Here is a 21,874-nt window from a genome sequence, read left to right on the forward strand (position 1 = left end):
TCCAGTTGTCATTTTAATGCACTATTTTGTGGTTTTAAGTTACGTGCTCAAACTCCAGGAATATTAAGTTTTACTCTAAAGAAGTTAGTTTTTTGTGTTAATGTGTTTGTGTAAATGTGCAAATAGTTCAGTCACTGTCTGCTGCTGCACCTTTGCACGGAAACTTATTGACACTAACCCCATAGAAATAGTTTTATAGCAATCCCAGAGAGGATTTTAAAACATAAAAAACATATTCAGAAATACAGTTTAAAAAGTTGCTCACATTTAAGTTCCCAAAATTCAGACCACGAAAATCACTCCACTGGAGGGAGCTAAACGGCTATAACAAAGACTCTATAATAAACTGTACATCCAGACCATTTACTCATTTATTGCCAACATAAACTATATATATATAGTATATATATATATACATGTGTGTGTGTGTGTGTGTGTGTGTGTGTGTGTGTGTGTACATATATATATATATGAGGGCCTTGATGTATTTGGGGATTTTGGACTTTTAGGGCCTCAGTATTTCTCTAATGGGTCCTTACATGCAGCTTTACTCTCTCTGAACAACTTTGTAATTGTGTTTTAGGTTTGCATTGGCATTGAATAAGCTAGATAAGTGTTCTGGTTGTTCTCCTGATCTACCCAGGCAGGCCTTTGAAGAGAGTTTTAATGTCCAATGACAGTTTTAAAAACAGATTCAGAGGATTATTCCAGACTGGATCAACTAAATATTTTTGCCATAAAATGGCAAATATCATCAGCTATCACAAACATCTATATTATGAGCACATAAAAGTGGTTATCTTGATTATTTTGACCTTGTGTGGTTGAGGTAAATCAGTTGTCATAGTTACAGCAGCGCCCCCTGCAGCTCGAGCTCATACAAGCACCGGAAACAGTCTGACGTAACAAGAATCTCCAAGATGGCGGCGTTGGTTGGTGAGTGATGTTTTGATCAAACATTATACACGTTCAATAAACATCACTTTGCTGTCAGACTTGTGCTATTCGGAGAATTTGAACCATTACGCACATACAAGTGCGCTTCTCGGTGCTTTGACTGTGTCGGTAATCGGATTTGTAGCTTTGAGTGACTGCGCACACTGACCTTGCTCTGTCTACGTTAGCATGGAGGCTAACGAGGTTAGCTAACAGTGGCGCTTATGTGAGCTCCATCTGCAGGCACAGTGCGAGCTAACATTAGCTAACACACGTAACGACATCTGTCATCTTTAAACTAACTAGGCTGCATGTTATTTTACCACTTTTAAAGCTACCACACCAGTTATGTCGTTAACCCTACTACGTGTCCTCCGCTATGAATAAGAGTGTCATACCAAACTCCACTTGACAACTCTGCAAGTTTGGGGTTCCCACCCGTATTTGCGAACATTGTGCTGCGTGAAGTATCATTTAAGGGTTTTTACGAATCGCCAGGTATTACTGTCCAAATCGGCGTGCACTAAACACTCCAAAGAGCACTTTAAAGGGCAAAATAAGAGTGATAAGAAGAGTAATAAGACATTTGATTGTACTGTAACGTATAAGAGGGTGTCCTGTAACTTTCAAATTAAGCGAACATTCATAAATGAACTGCTTTAAAGTAATCTACATATCATTATACTGTAAACAGCACAATTTGTGTCAGTGTTTGGCGTGAGGTTATCTAAACTGTTGTGTCCATCCAAAGATGTCTGCTTCTTGCTACCACAGTAATGGTTTACATCACATCTGGATGCACTGTTTGAATATGACCATCACGTGTCATCATGTGTTCAGTTTGTTAAATGTTTTTATTTTGCAGCGCCTCGCCTTGGCATGTTTGGCTGCTTTTCAACAAGGTAAGTACCTTCCAATCCTGTTTTAAAAACTCCATCTAATCCAGCTCTGTCCTGCTGGTCCTATAGCTGCTTGACTATTTTACAGGGGTTGAGTTTCACACCCACATAAACACATTTATTACTCTGCTTTTGTAAAAGTCCAACTAATTGACTTTAACCTCAGTAGGCAGTAAATGCAGGGTGCAATCCTATTTATTTACCACATCGCAGCAGGTCATGTAGTAATGACAAGAACATAATGTGTTTTCTGTATCTAAAAACTCACTTTCAACCTACCTGGTTTTAGTTTTGAGTTTTTTGGTCAATTTGTTCCTTTTTGGGGACCAAATGATGTCCTATTGAAGAGAATTCCAAGCAGCAACAATCCTCACACAGAAGATAGCGCTGAAACATTTGCGGTGCTTGACAGGCTGTGCAGTCGTGTTTTTTGGCAGAAGGAGCGCTCAGCCTGCATGCTGTTGTTGAGAGGAACAGTCAAGTTAATCCTTTAAAGCATCATCAAGTTTATAAAGCTCAGACAAAAATTATCATCCGCCCACAATAAAATCTGCCCATCTGTCCATCAAACACAGTGTCTTGAAATGATTTCACATCGTAGATTTACAATATTGCTCTCTCATGGAGCTGACTGCTTTTGGGCTTTTTATTATTTCACTTGAGGTTTAAACATATGCTTAAATTTTGATTAAAATATTCATACATCAATGTAACCTTTTTTTTTTGTACCTTATGGATAACTCAGTTCATTAACTTTGAATAAATTTTTTTCATGTTGATTTCTCTGACCTTCTCACTTGCTGCAGGCCCATTTCAGTGTTTGCTGTTCAACAGAAGAGTCTGCACAGCAGTGCAAAAACCGAGAATACCACCACGAGGTCAGTTTACCAAAAATACTCTGGTGTAAATATTAGAGTGAAGAACAGACACTCAGCAAACACTCTGCACATGGTGAAGATTCCCTCCATCCTTCTGTTGCAGTGTGGTTCCAGTCAGAGAGAAGAGCACGGCAGTGGCAGCAGCCAAACCAGCAGCTGTAGCCAGCAGCAAGGGGGAGTATGTTATCACTAAGCTGGACGACTTGGTTAACTGGGCACGCAGGGTGAGTAGACGAGAGGACTTTGGCTTTGTTAACACTCACATGCAGTATAATCAAATTAAAATCTAAAAGTCTGCATTGTCTCATTTATGACACATCCTCATTTGTCCATCTGAGGATGAGACCATGTGATGTCAGGTCACACACCTGGACCCTCTGTGTGATGTTACTCCAGCATGCAGTCTGTGACTGCTTGGTGTCTAAATGTGACTCTATGTCTTGGACAGGAATTCCCACCCATCTCTCAGTCATCTGAAGGTTCATCGTTCTGAACCACTTAAGTGCACAGTTGCCTTGATTTTGCTCACCTGTATTTGTATTTCTTATGCTAAATTGTTTGCTGGTGCAGCAGTTAGGGCGTGATTACAAAGACACATGTGAGTCATACCACTGAACACTATGTGTCCACTGTACCAGAGGTTTGACATTCACAGTGACAAAAACAAAAATCCAGTTAGTGAAATGTTAGCAAGCTAGAGAGCTGTTGCTCGAATTTCTGTGGCTGCTGATGCAAACACAGGACAGCTACGTAATCAGGAGAATCTTAAAAATCATTACGACATGCTGAAAGCACAAAGACTGACGCTGACAGGCAGTTATGTGGTATCTGATTAACAGCACCACACAACAGCGGCTTCAGTCTCAATAAAACAGAAGTTGGCCCTCGTGGTTTTCATCAAACTGTTCTTAATGCTGGACTGTGGCATTTTCAGGTCCGCACTCTGTATTCGTAGGAAACAATCTAAATAAGAAATACTGTCGTAACCTGCCAAATATTCAGACATGCTGTTTTATTGATGCATACTCTAATCGAATGATTATTTTCCATTGTTCATTAATCTGACAATTATTTTCTCAATTATTCGATAAGTTGTTTGGTCTATAAAATGTTAGAAAATGGTGAAAAATGTCGATCTGGGTTAGCCAAAGCCCAAGATGCGTCAGTGTGTTGTCGTCTCATCGCTGCTCTGTTGCCCCCTCAGAGCTCTCTGTGGCCGATGACCTTTGGCCTGGCATGCTGCGCGGTGGAGATGATGCACATGGCGGCGCCTCGTTACGACATGGACCGCTTCGGAGTGGTGTTCAGAGCCAGTCCCCGGCAGGCTGATGTCATGATTGTGGCAGGAACGCTGACCAATAAGATGGCTCCGGCTCTGCGGAAGGTGAGATGGAGGGAAAGTGTGCGAAGTAACAGCAGCATTGTGCATTGAAATGTAGTTCAACTAATGACGCTCCAGATAACACCCCAAGAACCGTCTCAGGTTTGATTCAGATCTGTGAAATGGAGGAAAAAATGTGTTTTTCTTTAACTGCTGATAGACATTGTCAGCTGCGAGTGCTCTCTCTCTCTCTCAGACTTTTCTGCCTGCTGGATTGGAGCGCTGAGAACACTATAGCTGTTTAAATGCTGGCTGGATTATGACCAGCCTGTCGGTGGATTGGTAGACTGGCATGAAGTCTTCCTCCAGCTGACAGGACAGATTAGTTCTTAGTCAGACATTACATAAGAGTGAATGAACAGCGTCTTCTTTCCAACAGGTGTACGACCAGATGCCTGAGCCCAGATACGTCATTTCCATGGGAAGGTAAGTTAAGTCCTGCGAGATGTATATTACAAGCAGTGCCCTCCTCTTCCTCAGTAAATGTTTTTCATGCTCCAACACCAGCCAGTCATCTTAATGATCTGTAGTCTGTCTTTTATCTGAAGTCTCTGCAGCTGATCCTATAGTAACATCTACTGTGTTTGTGACTGTTTAGCTTTCCTGTGAAGTTCTTCTTTCCGCTCAAGCTTTTACATTAAATGTTGCTCTTCCAGCTGTGCTAACGGAGGAGGCTACTACCACTACTCCTACGCTGTCGTCAGAGGTTGCGACCGAATCGTACCAGTGGACATTTATGTTCCAGGTAAACTTGACTGCACAATATGGAAATAATAAAAACTAGAAATTCTTTATGAATAGCAATCAAAAATACTTTAGAATACTCAATTAGAATAGAATCTTTTCAAATAGAACATGATGAGTTCATGGGATTGTGGTCTTGCTGTCAGTGAGACGGCAGCCTTCATACTGTATGTTGTACAAGTCCAGTTGTTATTCAGTTGTGTCTTAAGAGTGATCACCAGATAATGAATTAACAGATGACCTTCATCTCTCAGACTGAACTTATCGGTTGCTGTTTTTTCCTTCCTGTCCTCAGGTTGTCCCCCCACCGCAGAGGCTCTCCTCTACGGGACTTTACAGCTGCAGAAGAAAATCAAGCGAGAGAAGAAGATGAAAATCTGGTATCGGAAGTGAATGTGTAATATGTGTGTGTGTATCTGGTATGTAAATGTTATATTGCTGGTTTCATTTGGAGCGCTGCTCCTCCTCCATGTAGAGCTACAGGAACTTCACTGAAGTCATCGCTGTAATTTACACACAGTGCACTGCTGCTTATATCCAACAAAACACAGCAGCAGTCACTTAGTTCAGTTTTTCTGCTCCTTTAGTTCAGTTAAAACATCTGGAGACTGTTTCTGTAACAGGGAACACATGTAAGCTTGACCCACAGGACTGTGTCAGAATTTAAAACCACAGTTACAATTATAATTCATCTTTATTTAAGTAGCTTCATGCATCATTTTTCTCACCGTCAATAGCAAACTCCTCTCAGTCATGACTATTACATGAGTGTCATCCTTTATTATCTTACGTATTATTTTGAATAAACTGGGCTCACATGAAAGTACATTATTTTAACATCTGGAGTATTCTTTCCACTGTGACCACTAAAGCCGGGTTTAGGCCACTAGGTGGCTCCTGTGATCACCAGCTCTGACCTTCACTGCTACTATCTGCGGTGCAACATTCATTTTGTTGTGGATTAACTGGTCTGCTAAAACACAATGGAAATGCCAGAATACCAAGCTGAATTTCACAAAGCTGTGTGAAAATAGTTTTTTGATCTTTGAACCAAATCAGCTGCAGTATCTTGTACATTCAGCCAGAACTCTAAACCAGCTGCTTTCATTATGTCTGCAGAGAGAGAAGCAGAGCTGCTTTAATGCATCCTCAGTGTGAATGAGCAGAATCAGAGATGCAGTCCTCTGTGCTGCTGAAGGGTTCTTCACAGAGACATTTTAAGTCTCCGTGAAGTTTAAAGTCTGAATAACTGTGTGCTTTTGTGCTGTGATGGCTGTGCAGAACAGAAAAGATCAAAGTGATTAAAGATCAAAGTGAAATATTGTCCATTGACCATAAATACTGTTAAAATACTGACTAATGTGTAATGTTTTAAAAGTTAGATCTACTTTTGAATGATACACATCTAGTTACTGGAAAATCAGGAATCAGTCACCTACAATATTTACTGTATTTTAAAGAGGTTTCAGTGTCTTTCACTAATACTGGATGTTTGACATTATTTTTATGTATAAGATTTAAAACATATCAGGTATTGGTTTTAACATAACGCCATAGTAAAGAGTAGTAAAGATCTTTCTAATTGAAAAGAATTAGTGACCAGTATATGTTATTAGAGAGACAGTTGAAAAATGAACTATATGAGGGTGATATTGACCCCAAATGTATCTATTTACTAGTTCCGGTGTTTGGATGACTTATTTGCCGATACGAATATATCTGAGAACTATAGAATCAAGATGGTGATTCTCCAAAAGCATAAAAATCCAAACAATCTAGTTTAACTTTAACTCTCTAACCATTTTATATTCTCTAGTATATCTGTGATAAGTTAAAATGTTAAAGTCTAGTAAAATCAATAGCACGTCAAACAATGCCTAGTGTCACACCAGCAACCATAAATGATTGAATCATCAGTCACTTAAAGACTTACTAAAGATGGAAACACTGGCTTCATTATCACAACAGAACATATTAAAATATTGGTGTTAGTGTATCAGCTTATCGCTTAAAACCATATAACACAATATATTGCAATATCAGTTATTTACCTGCAGCTAACTGCTATTGTCATTATCAATTAATCATCTGATGTTTTTTTTTGATGGATCAGTTAATTGTTTTATCTATAAATGTTCAAAAATTGTGAAAACTGTGTATTAATACTTCCCCAAACCCAAGAGGCATCTTCACATCCCTCTTTTTATTTGACCAACACTGTGGAAGATATTCAGATTACATCCTCATGATAAAGAAATCTGAGCTTCTGAGAGGCTGAAACCTCACAGTGTTTGGATATTGTGCTTAAAAAATGGCTGATGTACTAATAGCTTCCCCTCTCAGCTGTATGGAACCTGTTTCTGCCTCTTCATATCTCTCTGTATGAGAGCAGTGACTTAAAATATGACTCATGTGCTCCTGATTCAGATCTGAGATCTGCCAGCTGCTGTAGTTTCCCACCTGACTGCAGCCTGGTGTTGCATCATCCATCCATCTAATGATTAATGTGTCCTGGCCAGGTGGTAACATATTCCCACGTGTTCAGATAACATGCACGTTATCTATGACCATAGATGAACGCGTACTGTACACTGTCCTCCGTATCTCAGCGGACTGTTTAACCTCTAATGTAGAGTTTTAATGGAAACATTTCATAATGCAGAAACACTTACTAAAGGTGTATGACGCCAAACTGTTTTTTGAACATTAAACCACGTAAATCTATTCTAGTAGGACCTCCAGACACAAGTGTGAACTTTAAAGTGAGCATAGTATGGGACCTATAAGATTTTTTTCAATTAACCTGCTCATTTTTCTCAGATTTTCATTATCTTTCAAAACATATTTCCCTTTAAATTCATGTTTTCTTGTTATTTGTAAAAACTGCACTCGGAGTACAATCCTGACTTAGACAAATTCCCACAGCAGTAAGATGAGTCTGCAGTGTGTAACAGTGAAAGCAGAGCCTGAATCTTAGACTACACATTCTGAATTTCATGATAAAGGAAGCATGTAAACAGGCAGTGATACATCCGCTGCTTGGTCTATAATTGGGATATGCACGGCAAGAAAAGACACCGGGTGATGAAGGACTTAAAACAGATGAGGCTCTGTGGGGTGTTAATGCATTTGTGGTGGTTTCATGAGGTTTCAGTCTGCTGTTGTCTCACATATTTGCTGCAGTGAAGGACACAGTGTCCATAAACAGCCCGAAATGTTGAAAGTGAAACCACATGAGAGAAGGTGTGAATGCTGGATGTTGAAGTACACTGCTGCCTTGACTTTGTATGGAGATGCAGCTGGAGGCACACGAGGGGCTGGAAAAGGATGAAGGATGCAAAATGTAGTGTGAGCGATGAAAGGGGCTGAAACAGTAGTCACAGTTAAAAATGTTTGTAGAATAACACCAGTGCTGTGCTGCCCTGAAGCTGCTGGGAGAAACATGTACTGTGCGTGCAGCAGGAGTTTCACACAGACGTCAGTCCCCACCTGCAATTATAGGTTGCCATGGCGATAGTTGCTGAGTTCATTTAACGGAGATAAAGCTGAGAGGCACCTCTCAAACTCTGGCTCATTACTCAAAGAGTGTTATTCTTAAATCCTCAATATTTACACCGTGAGAGAGACGGGACTCTGCTGAATGCGTTGATGTAAATTATGCACCACAGTTCAAAAGTTTGAAATCATCTGTTCGTTTTGATGTTGCTCTTCTTTCCTTCAATAATGGCTGGCAGTAACGCCAAATGCATTATTTACATTTAAAACAGCCCAAAAAGTAGAAGAATAATCTAATGATTAATACTATAAAGTCAATGTCTCCACAGTGTTACACAACAGGGGAGAATACTGTTGTTTTCCCCCCAAAGAACCTTTTTTCTTTAGGCCCTTTGCTCGTGATTAGTCGGCCTTTATTATGTTCAGCTGATATTCTGTTTCTATCCTATTTCAATTTTGATGATTTAAGAATAGATTTACTTAAAGCAACAAGCCTGTTGATTCCTGCCTCTTATAGGCACTATTACGACACTTCCTATTTACATCTGCACAGATTTAGATGCTACGCTTCCAGTTTCTTTATCCAATAACTGATGATTTCTTATTTCTCTGTTGCTCAGGGGGATTTTTGTCTCTCCAGTTGTTAAATCTGGTTGTACAGCATTTAGTTCTCCATGTAGAAAACATAATTTTTCTTGCAAACCTTTTATACATAATAACATTTATTTGTAAATGTAATTGGCTTTTACAACCTAAAAGCATGAAAGACCATTCAACCCTATGGAGCAGTCCTCTCAGCCATCTGACTGCACTAAGTCAAGCTTTCGTGGTTGACGATTCCAGACATTTGAACGGGTTTGTGTGTCTATGAGCAGGTTAGAAAAGTCCCTTTATCTGCTTCCCTCTGGTCTCAGGTAATACTGGAGTCAGCAGGGCACTTGGATGTGAAGCTTATAGTGCTGAACATGTAAGTCTGTTTGCGTCATTACATTATGTGCAAGAGAAAACCATTTACTAGAATGGAAAACATGGGATATTGTTGAAAGACTTAAAAAGGTGTGACCGATAGAAGTCAGAGTAATAATGCTGTAACTGTGCTGAACATTTTGACGTTGAATGAAGCCTATGTGTGGATGTGGAACTAGTTAAGTGCCAAAAAAACGGCATATAATAATAATAATAATAATAATAATAATAATAAACAGCGAGAAGAACATAAAAATATATGTATGACAGATACCAGCACCTATGAACTGAGTGGGGATGGTCTTGAATTTATTAAAAGAAGGCAGATGGTGAAATAAACAGAATGAGGAGGTCAGGAGGCACATTGTAGTGGGAAAAAAAAAAAAAAAAAAAGGAGGTTTCAGTAGTGTCTTAAGACTTTACTCCTTGACGATGGTGGGAGTGATCATCTTTTGGAAGGAGTAGTATTTGCATTCGTTGGGTGCTACAATGTCCATGGTGGTGGTGCTAATCTTCTCTTTCTTGAAGCCGGCTTGGAGCAGATGAGGCACCTGGGTCTCCTGAAAATCATTAACAGACAGAGCTGGTCAGAGTGAGGCGGTTCACGGCTTTATCAGGACCTGCACAGCCTGATCCTGTTTATCGTTAACCTTGAAATTATCGCAGCACGTAATTCAGCTCAACCCACGATGGAGATGTATGCTCAGTGCGGTGCTTCAGGGATAAATATCCATCAGACACTGTGGTCTGAACGGTCATGTCACACGTAAGAAAACACATGTTGATGATTCACAGGTACAGTAAACCGTAAAAAGTATAGCTCAACCAATATCACTGACTTAATGATTATACTGCAGCTTGCAAGATACTGCATTTACTGCAACATGTGTCACTAGAACTCTTTACCAAAGTCAAGCTTATGACATTTTCAGGGTCAGTGGATTAGAGTCTTCTTTTTATTGTGTATTTTTGCTTGTCATGTTGTAAAAGTTGCATTTTATTATGTTGTGTTTTTTGAACGGCTGCTACCTTGGCCATAAATAAAATAATTAAATAAGTAGTACGTGAGTAAAGCAAGTGAGAGTTGAAAGACATCCTAAAGCTTATGAACATCTTCAATTAAAACATATACTATAACCTTAGTGAGCTGTGTCCCTATTCAGTACTAGCATACTAATTTTAAACAGGTTTTAAGTTTGTTTGCATACAAAAAAACCCTCTTGATTTTAGAGTGTGCTGTTGGTGGACACTATTGTCCCACAATGCACTGCACAAAAGAAATGTTGGAATTACTGATGGCTGTAAAATTTTACAATAAATTGCAAATGGTGGCGAAACACCTCAAAAAGTTCTTAGAAAACAAAAAGGTATTAAAACATTTTGCTTTCTGTTCAACTGTTACAACTTCAAATGTTATTAAATGAGTTTTATGGTAAAACAGTATCCAATGAATATCATCATAAAGTACGTTTGCTACTAACGATTATTTTCATTGTCGATTCATCTGTTGATTATTCTCTCGATTAAGAAATCATCAGCAGCTGTTTGGTCTATAAAATGTCTGGAGAATGTTAAAAAAATTACTCAAACTGATTAATCGGTCATCAAAATACTTGGTGATTAATTTAATAGTTGACAACTAATTGATTGATCGCTGCAGCTCTAGTATAAAGTACTAACTGTGTACAATCAGTAATCAGTCAAATGGCCTGTCCTGTCAAATGAGATGATGAAGGCAACAAACCTCAAACATCTTCTCAATGTTGTCGTATTTGACCTTGAGCAGCTCGCCCCAGGAGGTCAGGTTACAGTAGGTGAGGACGCCGCCGGTCTTCAGCAGCCTGTGAGCATGACCCTGCGGAGACACACAGACACAGATCAATCAGCGTTTTAGTCCTGATGGGATGTGACCTGGAGTAGACAGACGGGCGACGGGAAGCCCAATGTCTGACTGATGCCAAAATATTTACACTGAAGTAATTCATATTTTAGATACATGTTTTGTAAGTATTATTCAGCATCATTACTCTGCTTTTTATGCCAGTAATTCCCAGTATTCAGTGATTATCCTCCTCCACAATGTTAATATCTTCAGGACTCTGTGTGGGTTACTGGGGTGTTTTGTGTGTGTGTGTGTGTGTATTTTAACGTCCTACCTTAATGAAGTCAAACTGGTGAGTGTGCCATGTTTCCTCTGACAGAGGGTATGTGTCATACAGGATACCTGGGAGAGGAGGGACACACACACAGGCAAAACTGTGAATATGATTGTTGAAGTTGAAATAAAAAGTTAACAAACAAGAAAAACATCAAACTGTGAACTCAGGAACAAACATTAAGCAAAACTGTGAGCTGAACATCTCCACACGTTTCCTCACTCCTGGTTTGATTTCTTACCATCAAAGTGGTTGTCTGGCAGAGTGGGGACAACGTCCTCCCAGAGGCCCTTCAGAGGGACAACCTGCAACAATATAAACACCATCGTCCCTCATCTGCAGCTTCACATGTCAGATTGGGAACAGTAAATGTGTTCCAAGTCATCTACTGACCTTATGTGGCTGACACTTGGCCCAGTTCTCCAGTCTGGCGAAGACACCATCGTTGCACTCGATGATCCAGTGCTCTTCGATGGGGAAAGACTCGATTTTAGTGGCAGCGATGGCCATGCCGAAACCAATCTCCAGAACCCGACCACCTACCAGACGAAACACAACAAAACACGACATTTATTTTCCACCAAAGGTTCAGTTGTCTGTTGGCCAGTGGTCTAATGTACCTACAGCATTATGGGTTTAATTCCAGCCAGGCATATCTGTCCCTGTGCAGCGTTTAGTAACAAAATGCTCATAAACAAAACCACAGTGATTTGGGTTCCACTTGTAAGACCCCACCTCTGATGAAGTCTTGTAACATGTGGTTGGACAGAAAGGCCGACGGGTTTCATTCCCTTTCAGAGAAGCATATAAATAGATGAGGGGTAAAGTTGTTGTTGTTGCTTGACCCCTTCAGTGATTCACTGGGCCTTTAATCAGTGAAGTATTCACATTTTACTTCAGTTCATTTTTGTGTGTCCTTGAGTAAATTGCATGCAAGCTGCACGGAGCTGAAATTAGTTCAGGTCAGGCACAAAAAAAAAAAAACTACACAGAGATGGTCGAAAGTCAATATTTGACATAAAAATTACACTTTTTATGTTCTGTGAATGCAAAATAAAATGTTCACATTCAAGGTATTGGCGCCTATTTGAAGGTGAAAACAAAAACTTACTGAAAACTGACTACTGTGCGAAAAACAGGTGCTTTGAATTCATTAGTCTTTTCATAAATGGGGTGCACATGTTGGCTTTGTCTAAAGCATGTCAGCCATGATTGAGTGCAAGAGAAATGTGCATTTGTATAGTGTTGTGCGTGCAGTTTCAGTGCACACGCGTGTCCCTTCCCTCATGTCTGTGACGGTGTGTGGCTCAGTCTATTTTCACATTAAGCTACGAGCAGATGAGCTGTGTTCCCCTGCAGATTTCTTGGCCGGATCCCACGAGTAGAGTAACAGCTGTTGTAGTATTCACAGAGCACTGAGCACCATGCTGCTCAAACTCACACACGTGTCCTCCAGATCCTCTACCAAAAAATGAAGGCGAGGCTGGAGTGTGTGTGCAAAAACTAGTACAAGAAACATTTCACACATTTTAAAACAGTATTGGAAAAATCTGAAAAAAATGCACAAACTTTTATAGATGCATATTTGAAAAAATGACTGCGTGATTTCAAATTAACTATTGGGCTGTTTTATTTATTTATATGTCTGCTTTTTTTCTAATAAAGTAAATGTGTGAGGACAGTCTAAATGAGTGATTCAAATTTGATTTTTAGGGCAAACTATATACTCAGTGTTTGGTGCAGTATGCTCATTTAAAAAAAAAAAAAAGAATAAAAATAAAGTTTACTGATAATATCAACTATCAGCAAAATAATAGGTATACTGACATATTTAAATGGCACATAACTGTTTACAAAATTATTCAGTATTTTTTTTAGCAAATGTGGTGCTGTCAATAGGCTGTAGCTGAGGGTTTATTATCGGACGCAGCCCGTCTAACCAACCCCGTGTCCGACAATGGATGCAGCCGTACACTCAAACGACCACTTTTACCTTTTGAGGCTGCTACGGTGGAGAGGGAGTGCATGTACGGGGTTTCCCAGCGCTCCATGACGGGCTTGCCCATGATCTCCAGGTGAGTGTCGGTCTCGTTGTAGCCGGCGCTAGCGTCATGCCAGGAGGCCTTGCAGTCCTCCCCCTTGGAGAAGATGGGCTGAGCAGCGGTGGTCATTTTGCTGAGGTGTCGTTGCCCGGTTCTGTTAGCGGCTCGACAGTCTGCACTCAGAGGAGGGTGACAGGCAGGAGGAGGCGGCTTTTATGGGGCTCAGAAGTGCTGACACGGCCGGAGTCTCACTACAGGTCAAAACGACACACACACTGACACACACACTAACACACACACTGACACACACACTAACACACACACTAACACACACATACACACTGAAATTCCCAAGGAAGGGGCAGAGGCGGTGGTGCCCGAGATCCTCTGAAGAGACGAGGAGTCACTCAGAGGTAAATAGCAGGATCATTTTGCAGGGATAGCTGCTCCCCTGTGGTTGGTGTGTTTAAAGGTCCCATATTATGGAAAAATACACTATAATAATAGAATATAATAGAAAACATGCAGTTAAGATTCGGCTCCCTTTATGCTGTCATAAGGGGATCTGTTGGTCATGTGACCTCCTCCATCAGTCTGTTTTGAGAAGGTGCTCCGCCGTCTGTCCAGCTGGTGGTAGAGAGGGTGATCAGGGTCGTCCACGATGGTTAACAGTTTGCCATCTTTTCTGCTAACTCAGTAAATTAACAAATGAATCATGATGAGTTTTGCTCTACGGGAGTCGCCATTGTAGTTTAATGGCCGTCGCCATCTTTGTTTTTTGGGACCAGATTAGTCTCTGATTGGTTTGTCAAAATGTAGTCCCGCCCTAAAGCATATCCTGCTCTATTGTCTATTTTGCTCTAAATGGGGCCTTAATCTACTAAATGAACATCATTTTGTGCTGAAGAACACTTGAAACTAGCGACGTAAACTATAAACTTGTTAGTAAAATTGTTTACTGAAGTTTAAATCAAGTTAGAAATACAGTCACTTTCTCACAGACTCCTTCAGACTTCCTTTTGCCACCAGCAAAGTCGTCCTGTTAGCCATTAGAAAGAATGCATGTTTAAGGCTCTTCAGCACTGACTTCACCTGTCAGACCCGGAGGCTACGTCCACTTCTTATACGCAGTCTATTTGAGAGACCCAAGCTAGCTGCCCCCTGTGTGTATGCTAAGCTAAGATAAGCTAAGATAAGCTAATGTCACCTGTCTGTAGTTTCATATTATAATCAAGAACTATTATGATTATTGTAGTTATTTTGTTTTTTTTTAATGTTTTCAATTCAGTTTGGTTTCATTAAGTTTCCAGACTGAGTTTGTTCATTTCAGTTCAGGTTTTACTGTTTAAAATTAAATAGTTTTGATTGAGTTTTTATTAGTTTCAGCATTAGTTTTGTTTTTTAATGTCATAATATGGGGGCTATTTGTTTCAGCACAACACTTTTGTGAAGGCAGCTGACTCACAGTCGTGCGGACATCTCTGTCTCAATAAACGGGTTCACCAGTGTCTTCTCATGCTTGTTGTCTAAACTAAAACTAAAACTACAGACATTTTCATATATTTTTATCTTATTTTAGTCTGTTTGTACACAACATTATGTCAGCTATGTTTCATTTCTTCTGTCCCAAAGTCTAGTTTTTATATTTATTTCAGTTAAATGTTTTTTTCACAGCTAGTTTTAGTTTTTTGTTTAGTTTTAGTAACCCTTTAGTCAAACAGGTGTAAGACTAAAACCGGCTCTGGTAGTTGGGATTGTTTTGTCAAATGGTGTGTCTTGTTCTCTGTTATCTGTGTGGTCTTTAGAACGAGCAGCAGAGTGAGATCTCTTTGATTTTCTCCTGCTCTCTGAGTCTTGGGACAGACAGCTGAAGTCAACCATTATGCTGGGTCTTACTTACACATGTTCATTTGCTCCAGTTGCACAACATTTTTCAAACTGATTCTGCAGCACAACTTTTTTATGCTACATAAAAGGGCACATTTAAAACCGCTATACTCGTGAGAAACAGAATATATTTGTATTAGTGCCCCCAAATGTTTTAGACAATTTTTCTTTTTAAATGCACCTGTTTTAAGTCCACAGCTGTTTTAACTGACACTGTATCTGTGTGAAAATATTGTATTTGGGTGTGAAAATGTAACTTCCTGCAGGGATGTTATTGTCCTGATGAATATTAGGAATACAGAGACACTGTAATTCTCTATGGGAGTAATATTAGTATCATATTTCATTTTTCATTTATAGTGTCAAAGCTTTATCTCAGAAATAAAAAAACAAGGCTCACTCTGCCCCCAAACCCTTAATAAACCATGTTTCCACTATTTTTTAATGTCATTTAGCCCTTTTCCTACGTGTTGTATGACTGCATGACACAACGAGACAAGAACAGCAGTCAAAAATGGATCATCTGCTCATCTTCACAGCTCTTCTACCGAGATTACCCATCATCCACTTCAGTCCTATTAGGTGAAGCTGAGAGGGACCGGCTCCTCAGTGAGGGTCCTCGTCAAATCGCAGGTTTTCATCCACCTACTACTCTTACATGAGGCTCTTCATTCGCACTGCCTTTGAATAATACTTGTTTCCTCAGAAGCTCACATTCATGCAGCAACCACGGCACTCCGACATGGGAAACAATAAGCCATTACGCTTTTTTTTGCAGTTCTCAAACTGTTGTAATGTCACAGACCCCCAAAAAGCCCATCAGAAACTTTTTGATGAGATGCTTTATCTCCAGGAAATGTCCCACTTTGGTAAATGTTGGTATTGAATTGCAGACAAGTGTGAAACCTAACTGGGATCGTTTCCAGTCATTTCAATTCCAGGATATCAGTTATATCGATGCATAACAGGATTTACAAAACATTACACATGTTCGTAACCCTTCACAACACTGTAAAGACCCTCAGGTCCAGGTGTTAACTGCTCCAAAGTCTAAACTGAAACCCAAAGGTGAACGTGCCTGTGCTGACGTGACGTGCTGTTTTTTTTTTCTCCACTTGGGATTAGGCATTCTTAAAGCCAACTAAATCCCTGCAATATATGTTAAGACCCAGATTTCCATTGTTGTACATTTTTATTTAATAAATATTGTCCTGCCTCTTATCTAAAAGTTGCATTTATTCATCCACAAAAACATGGTGTTCTCATCCTTATCACATACAGTTGCAAGAAAAAGTATGTGAACCCTTTGGGATTACTTGGATTTCTGCATAAATTGGTCATAAAATATGTTCTGATCTTCATCTAAGTCACATCACTGGACAAACAAAGTCTGCTTAAACTAATACCGCACAAAAAATTATACGTTTTCATGTTTTTATTGAACACAACATGTAAACATTAACAGTGCAGGGTGGAAAAAGTATGTGAACCCCTAGGCTAATGGCTTCTCCAAAAGCTAATTGGAGCGAGGAGTCAGCCAACCTGGAGTCCAATCAATGTGATGAGATTGGATGTGTTGGTTAAAGCTGCCCTGCCCTATAAAAAACACACACCAGTTTTGAGTTTGCTGTTCTCAAGAGGCATTGCCTGATGTGAACCGTGCCTCGCACAAAAGAGCTCTCAGAAGATCTACGATCAAGAATTGTTGACTTGCATGAAGCTGGAAAGGGTTACAAAAGTATCTCTAAAAGCCTTGATGTCCACGTGTCCACAGTAAGACAGACTGTCTACAAATGGAGAAAGTTCAGCACTGTTGCTACTCTCCCTAGGTGTGGTCGTCCTGTAAAGATGACTGTGAGAGCACAGCGCAGAATGCTCAATGAGGTGAAGAAGAATCCTAGGGTGTCAGTTAAAGACTTACAGAAATCTCTGGCACATGCTAACATTATTGTTGACAAATCTACAATAAGTAAAACATTAAACAAGAATGGAGTTCATGGGAGGATACCACGGAGGAAGCCATTGCTGTCCAAAAAAAACATTGCTGCACGTCTGAAGTTTGCAAAAGAGCACCTGGATGTTCCACAGCACTACTGGCAAAATATTCTGTGGACAGATGAAACCAAAATTGAGTTGTTTGGAAGGAACACACAACGCTATGTGTGGAGAAAAAAATGCACAGCACACCAACACCAAAACCTCATCCCAACTGTGAAATATGGTGAAGGGGGCATCATGGTTTGGGGCTGCTTTGCTGCCTCAGGGCCTGGACGGATTGCTGTCATCGACGGAAAAATGAATTCCCAAGTTTATCAAGACATTTTGCAGGAAAACTTAAGACCATCTGTCCGCCAACTGAAGCTCAACAGAGGATGGGTAATGCAACAGGACAACGACCCAAAGCATAGAAGTAAATCAACAACAGAATGGCTTCAACAGAAGAAAATACGCCTTCTGGAGTGGCCCAGTCAGAGTCCTGACCTCAACCCGATTGAGATACTGTGGAATGACCTCAAGAGAGCGATTCACACCAGACATCCCAAGAATATTGCTGAACTGAAACAGTTTTGTACAGAGGAATGGTCCAAAATTCCTCCTGACCGTTGTGCAGGTCTGATCTGCAACTACAGGAAACGTTTGGTTGAGGTTATTGCTGCCAAAGGAGGGTCAACCAGTTATTAAATCCAAAGGTTCACATACTTTTTCCACCCTGCACTGTGGATGTTTACATGTTGTGTTCAATAAAAACATGAAAACTTATAATTTTTTGTGCGGTATTAGTTTAAGCAGACTGTGTTTGTCTAGTGATGTGACTTAGATGAAGATCAGAACATATTTTATGACCAATTTATGCAGAAATCCAAGTAATCCCAAAGGGTTCACATACTTTTTCTTGCAACTGTACTTTTGTTTCTTTTTGAGTATCCCTCTAAACTTTTGAATTTCACACTGAATTTAAAATGATTAAAAAATATGATGTCAAGGCCAGGCCATCGATTATAGGACGACATTGTTTTTACACATTTTATTTTTATCAAAAAATTGCAGCTTCTGTGTTTTGGGTATTGAACTTGTCCACATTGCATTTTTGATAATATTTTGATTAATAGTTCAGCTCTTGTGACAGGTCAGAAACCAATATTAATAAGTTTACAAATTATTGATAGAAATAAATATACAATAAAATGCTAATCTTGTTACGCAAATATCAACAATCAATAATAATACAATATACATTCTTCTTCAGAAGTACACAAACAGCACGCACTTCATTGTGCTGCCTCTTTGTTAGACCCTCACAGATTTATCTCAATACTAGACTAGTTTATTGCCTGACCTGTTTCATCACTGCTGCCCTCAGCATTCCTCTATCCGCCTGCTCAGACAAAATGTTGCGTCCAGTGATCAGAGTCAAAGGGCAGAAGAAGTCGTCATCACATCAGCCAGATAATGCCTCATTTCATTATCAGCCGGTTCAGAGTTCCCTTGTGTTTTTCCAATTCACAGCCCAACAGCTTTTCATCTGCAAACAAACACAAATGTGAATCACATCGTTATCAGAATGTAATACAACTTAAAGGTAATATGGTCCTTGAAGGGAATGGCCTTGTGTAAAGTTACAGAAAACTCTGGCAAAGGGTTAGTGTGTGTAAAAAAAAATATCTGAGCAGTCTGGATCAGTATTTGGTCTTTTTAGATAATGAGTTATTTTGTTTTGTGTACTGTAATATTTTTACACACTAAATGACGTCTGATAGTCCAGTGTCACTGTACACACCTAGCTGCAGGATTAAATATGGTGCCTTTTTGTCATCCTATAAGTTATGGATTGAGTTAAACCGTCCATCAGGTTTATTTAACTTGTTTTTTAGTTTCAAAACACGTTTATGTCATATCATATCTTGTGAAAATATGCTTTTCCAACTGGAATGAACCATGGACACTAGCCCCCTTGTGGTAGTTACTGTTAAGACGTGTGATAGTTTTCACTCTGATATCTCCCACCTGGTAGTACAAATAGTGAAAATATGCTTTGACGATTGCTTCAATCCAAACAAGTTGACAGTCACAGATCATTGTACTCTCAGCAGTTTACTCTAAAGTTAACCCCACCCATTATACTCCAAACAGGGTAAAACAAAAGCTCAGAATATCATTTGTAAAAATTATTTGAAATCTGTCCTCTCCAGCGGGGACGTAGAGAGAAACTCTGTTTACAGCAGCATGTTTAAAAGGGAAAACAGTATTTTATTGTATTCACACAGCAGAAGAGATTTTTATTATTTCAGTGTCCATGCAACAGCTTATCAATCAACATGTCACATGTACAATATGAAATATAAAACATGAATACGCTGTTTTCTTAATCTAAGTTAGCTGCTATACGTTTACATTTTATTTATTGAATGTATTCTGTAGATCATTTTAGAATATGACGACTTTAAAAAAAAGATATATTTATATATATATATAATACAGATACAGTTAATACAGGACTCTAAAACCTTAAATGCAGTGCTTCATGTAATGGTTCAGACCTACACTCGGATAAAGACTCAAGCCAGTCTGGGTGCGACACCAAAACCTGAGAGACTGTAGATCTGTCTCCACAATGCACATTAAAGATAAATGACAGAGTGAAGCGAACATTGAAATTACACCGGAAGAATGGTTCAACAGGAGCCAAACAAAACGACGCAGAGGGAGTTTGGATGGAAAAATCTAACGTGCTTCTTCATCACACCCACAATAAAGAATAAACAAACTGGTTCACAATGATTGTGTTGGTGGACAAGTGGGACTAGGGAGGGAAAACATTTTTTGGGAATTATACTCCTTTTGGGAAAATGTTCATGTTACAGTTAAGACATTTTGGGTATGCAGCAACTAAGGGATGCAGAGTTTGAAGTTAAATTGAATGTGTTATTGATAGTGATGGATATTTAACCAAGATATAATTGACCTCTATTAAGAAGGCAATAAGGAGGAAGCAATTGGTATAAGACTGAATCTCCTGCTGTGAAACAATGGATGGATATTTTAAGAGAGACTTATACTAAGTCTTATACTTAGTAAAGGGAAGAAATGGATGATTAATGACTAACTGATGTATTATTTTCAACATGATGGATTTTTATACGCTGTTCTGCGATGGACACTTGAAACGATGACTGTTATACTTGTGTTTTATTGTCTATTTCTGGTTGTATAAACAAACAAACAAAAGTTTTTTTTTTAAAAAACTTGGTTGAAGTAACTAATTTTGACCATTGCATGTCACTAACAATATTCACTTGGAGGGTTTCTTTAACAAGGGTTTCCATGGCAACAGGCAACAAGATGCAGGTAAGCCCTTGTTTGCAGAGAGTCGCTGTGATTGGTTAGTTACATGCACGCTACCCTGATTCAATGTTTGATTCAGAGCAGGCCCAGTTTTTTTAATCAAAGACTTATAATAGTCAAAATTACTTATTCCAACCAAAGTTAAAATGAAATAACACCTACTGCAACTTTACTGCAATATCTAGAAGAGTCACTAGGATATTGTTTTTTGAAAGAGATGTTGCTGTTAAATCTTTTAAGGCTGTGATAACAAAATACTGTTTGCCTCCACTGTGTTGGAGGGTGGTGGCATAAATCTCAGAGATGGATATCTCAAAACCTGTAAACATAAAAACCTGTCTGCATGGCGAGATACCACCAGTGAGAAATATTTTTTTGTGTTTAAGACTGAGAAATCCATGCTGAGGTATTTCATGGTAGTCCTTCAGTTACAGAGTTAATTAACCATGTGGTGGCTCCGTAGCTGCTGTATTCACTCATGTCCACCCTGTCAAACCAAAGCCAATCAGCCTCACAGGCTGTAAAACACACGTTGACCCATTAACAGTGTTTTTAAATGTATATTTCACTGGTTCTCATGATGGTGTATTCCCCCACTGGATATGATATCACTGGCTCAGATTTGGAGGGAAGTCTGCTGGATTGCTGTGCAGCACACAACAGGAAGAGGGTGCTGTTTTTTTTCTTTCCTTAAAGCTAATGCAGCTTAAGCCTGAGAAATAATTTATGCAGTCTGTGGCTTTATGGTTATGTGACAGTTGTCTCAGATTGATGATGCAGGATTGACTTTCATGAGTGTCTTTCTTTCCACACAGGCTGTAGTGTTGCAAAGTTGCCTGTCGTCCAAAAGCTTTTGGATGCGAAGTGAACTGTAGCACTTATCCACATCAGATTGTAATTAAAATATATGACTCACCGATTAGAAAACTTTGAGGGAAAATATCTAAAGTGGCTGCCTTTTCACAGAGAGTTGCACTTCTGTCTGCGGATTTAAAGCCAAATTGAAAAGTCTGGTAAAAGCCACTAAACTCAATAACCACTGACTCTGCATTTCATTGGTTTTGCTTTAAATACAAATATCCCTGCTTTTAATTCAACATAACATACACTTGCTGCTGACATTGTAGGTTTATGTGATGCACTGTTA

General features: G+C 39.4%; 2 protein-coding genes across 2 annotated transcripts; one reads left to right on the forward strand and one right to left on the reverse strand.

The window, feature by feature from the left end:
* Window positions 1–892: 892 nt before the first annotated feature.
* On the forward strand, window positions 893–5,669 carry ndufs7 (NADH:ubiquinone oxidoreductase core subunit S7). Its single transcript, XM_070832866.1, has 8 exons — window positions 893–936; window positions 1,802–1,838; window positions 2,642–2,713; window positions 2,817–2,937; window positions 3,918–4,097; window positions 4,474–4,520; window positions 4,751–4,839; window positions 5,134–5,669. Exons 1-8 carry the CDS (start codon window positions 921–923, stop codon window positions 5,229–5,231), a joined length of 660 nt encoding a protein of 219 aa, XP_070688967.1. The 5' UTR covers window positions 893–920; the 3' UTR covers window positions 5,232–5,669.
* A 3,918-nt stretch (window positions 5,670–9,587) lies between these two features.
* On the reverse strand, window positions 9,588–13,704 carry gamt (guanidinoacetate N-methyltransferase). The gene is made up of 6 exons (XM_070832829.1): window positions 13,449–13,704; window positions 11,849–11,994; window positions 11,697–11,760; window positions 11,456–11,523; window positions 11,044–11,154; window positions 9,588–9,859 (listed from the first exon to the last, which is right to left on the reverse strand). The coding sequence occupies exons 1-6, from the start codon at window positions 13,624–13,626 to the stop codon at window positions 9,719–9,721; spliced, it is 708 nt and encodes a 235-aa protein (XP_070688930.1). The 5' UTR covers window positions 13,627–13,704; the 3' UTR covers window positions 9,588–9,718.
* Window positions 13,705–21,874: the final 8,170 nt, after the last annotated feature.

This window comes from Pempheris klunzingeri, chromosome 6 (genome assembly GCF_042242105.1).
Source record: "Pempheris klunzingeri isolate RE-2024b chromosome 6, fPemKlu1.hap1, whole genome shotgun sequence".
Lineage (NCBI taxonomy): Eukaryota > Metazoa > Chordata > Actinopteri > Acropomatiformes > Pempheridae > Pempheris > Pempheris klunzingeri.

Coding starts and splice junctions, on each gene's coding strand:
- gamt (XM_070832829.1), bottom strand. CDS start 13,626: ATGACCACCGCTGCTCAGCCCATCTTCTCCAAGGGGGAGGACTGCAAG. Junction 11,995..13,448: donor CACCGTAGCAGCCTCAAAAG/GTAAAAGTGGTC, acceptor TTCGTCTGGTAG/GTGGTCGGGTTCTGGAGATT. Junction 9,860..11,043: donor ACATTGAGAAGATGTTTGAG/GTTTGTTGCCTT, acceptor AATGATTTTCAG/GAGACCCAGGTGCCTCATCT.
- ndufs7 (XM_070832866.1), top strand. Junction 4,098..4,473: donor TGGCTCCGGCTCTGCGGAAG/GTGAGATGGAGG, acceptor TCTTTCCAACAG/GTGTACGACCAGATGCCTGA. Junction 4,840..5,133: donor AGTGGACATTTATGTTCCAG/GTAAACTTGACT, acceptor TCCTGTCCTCAG/GTTGTCCCCCCACCGCAGAG.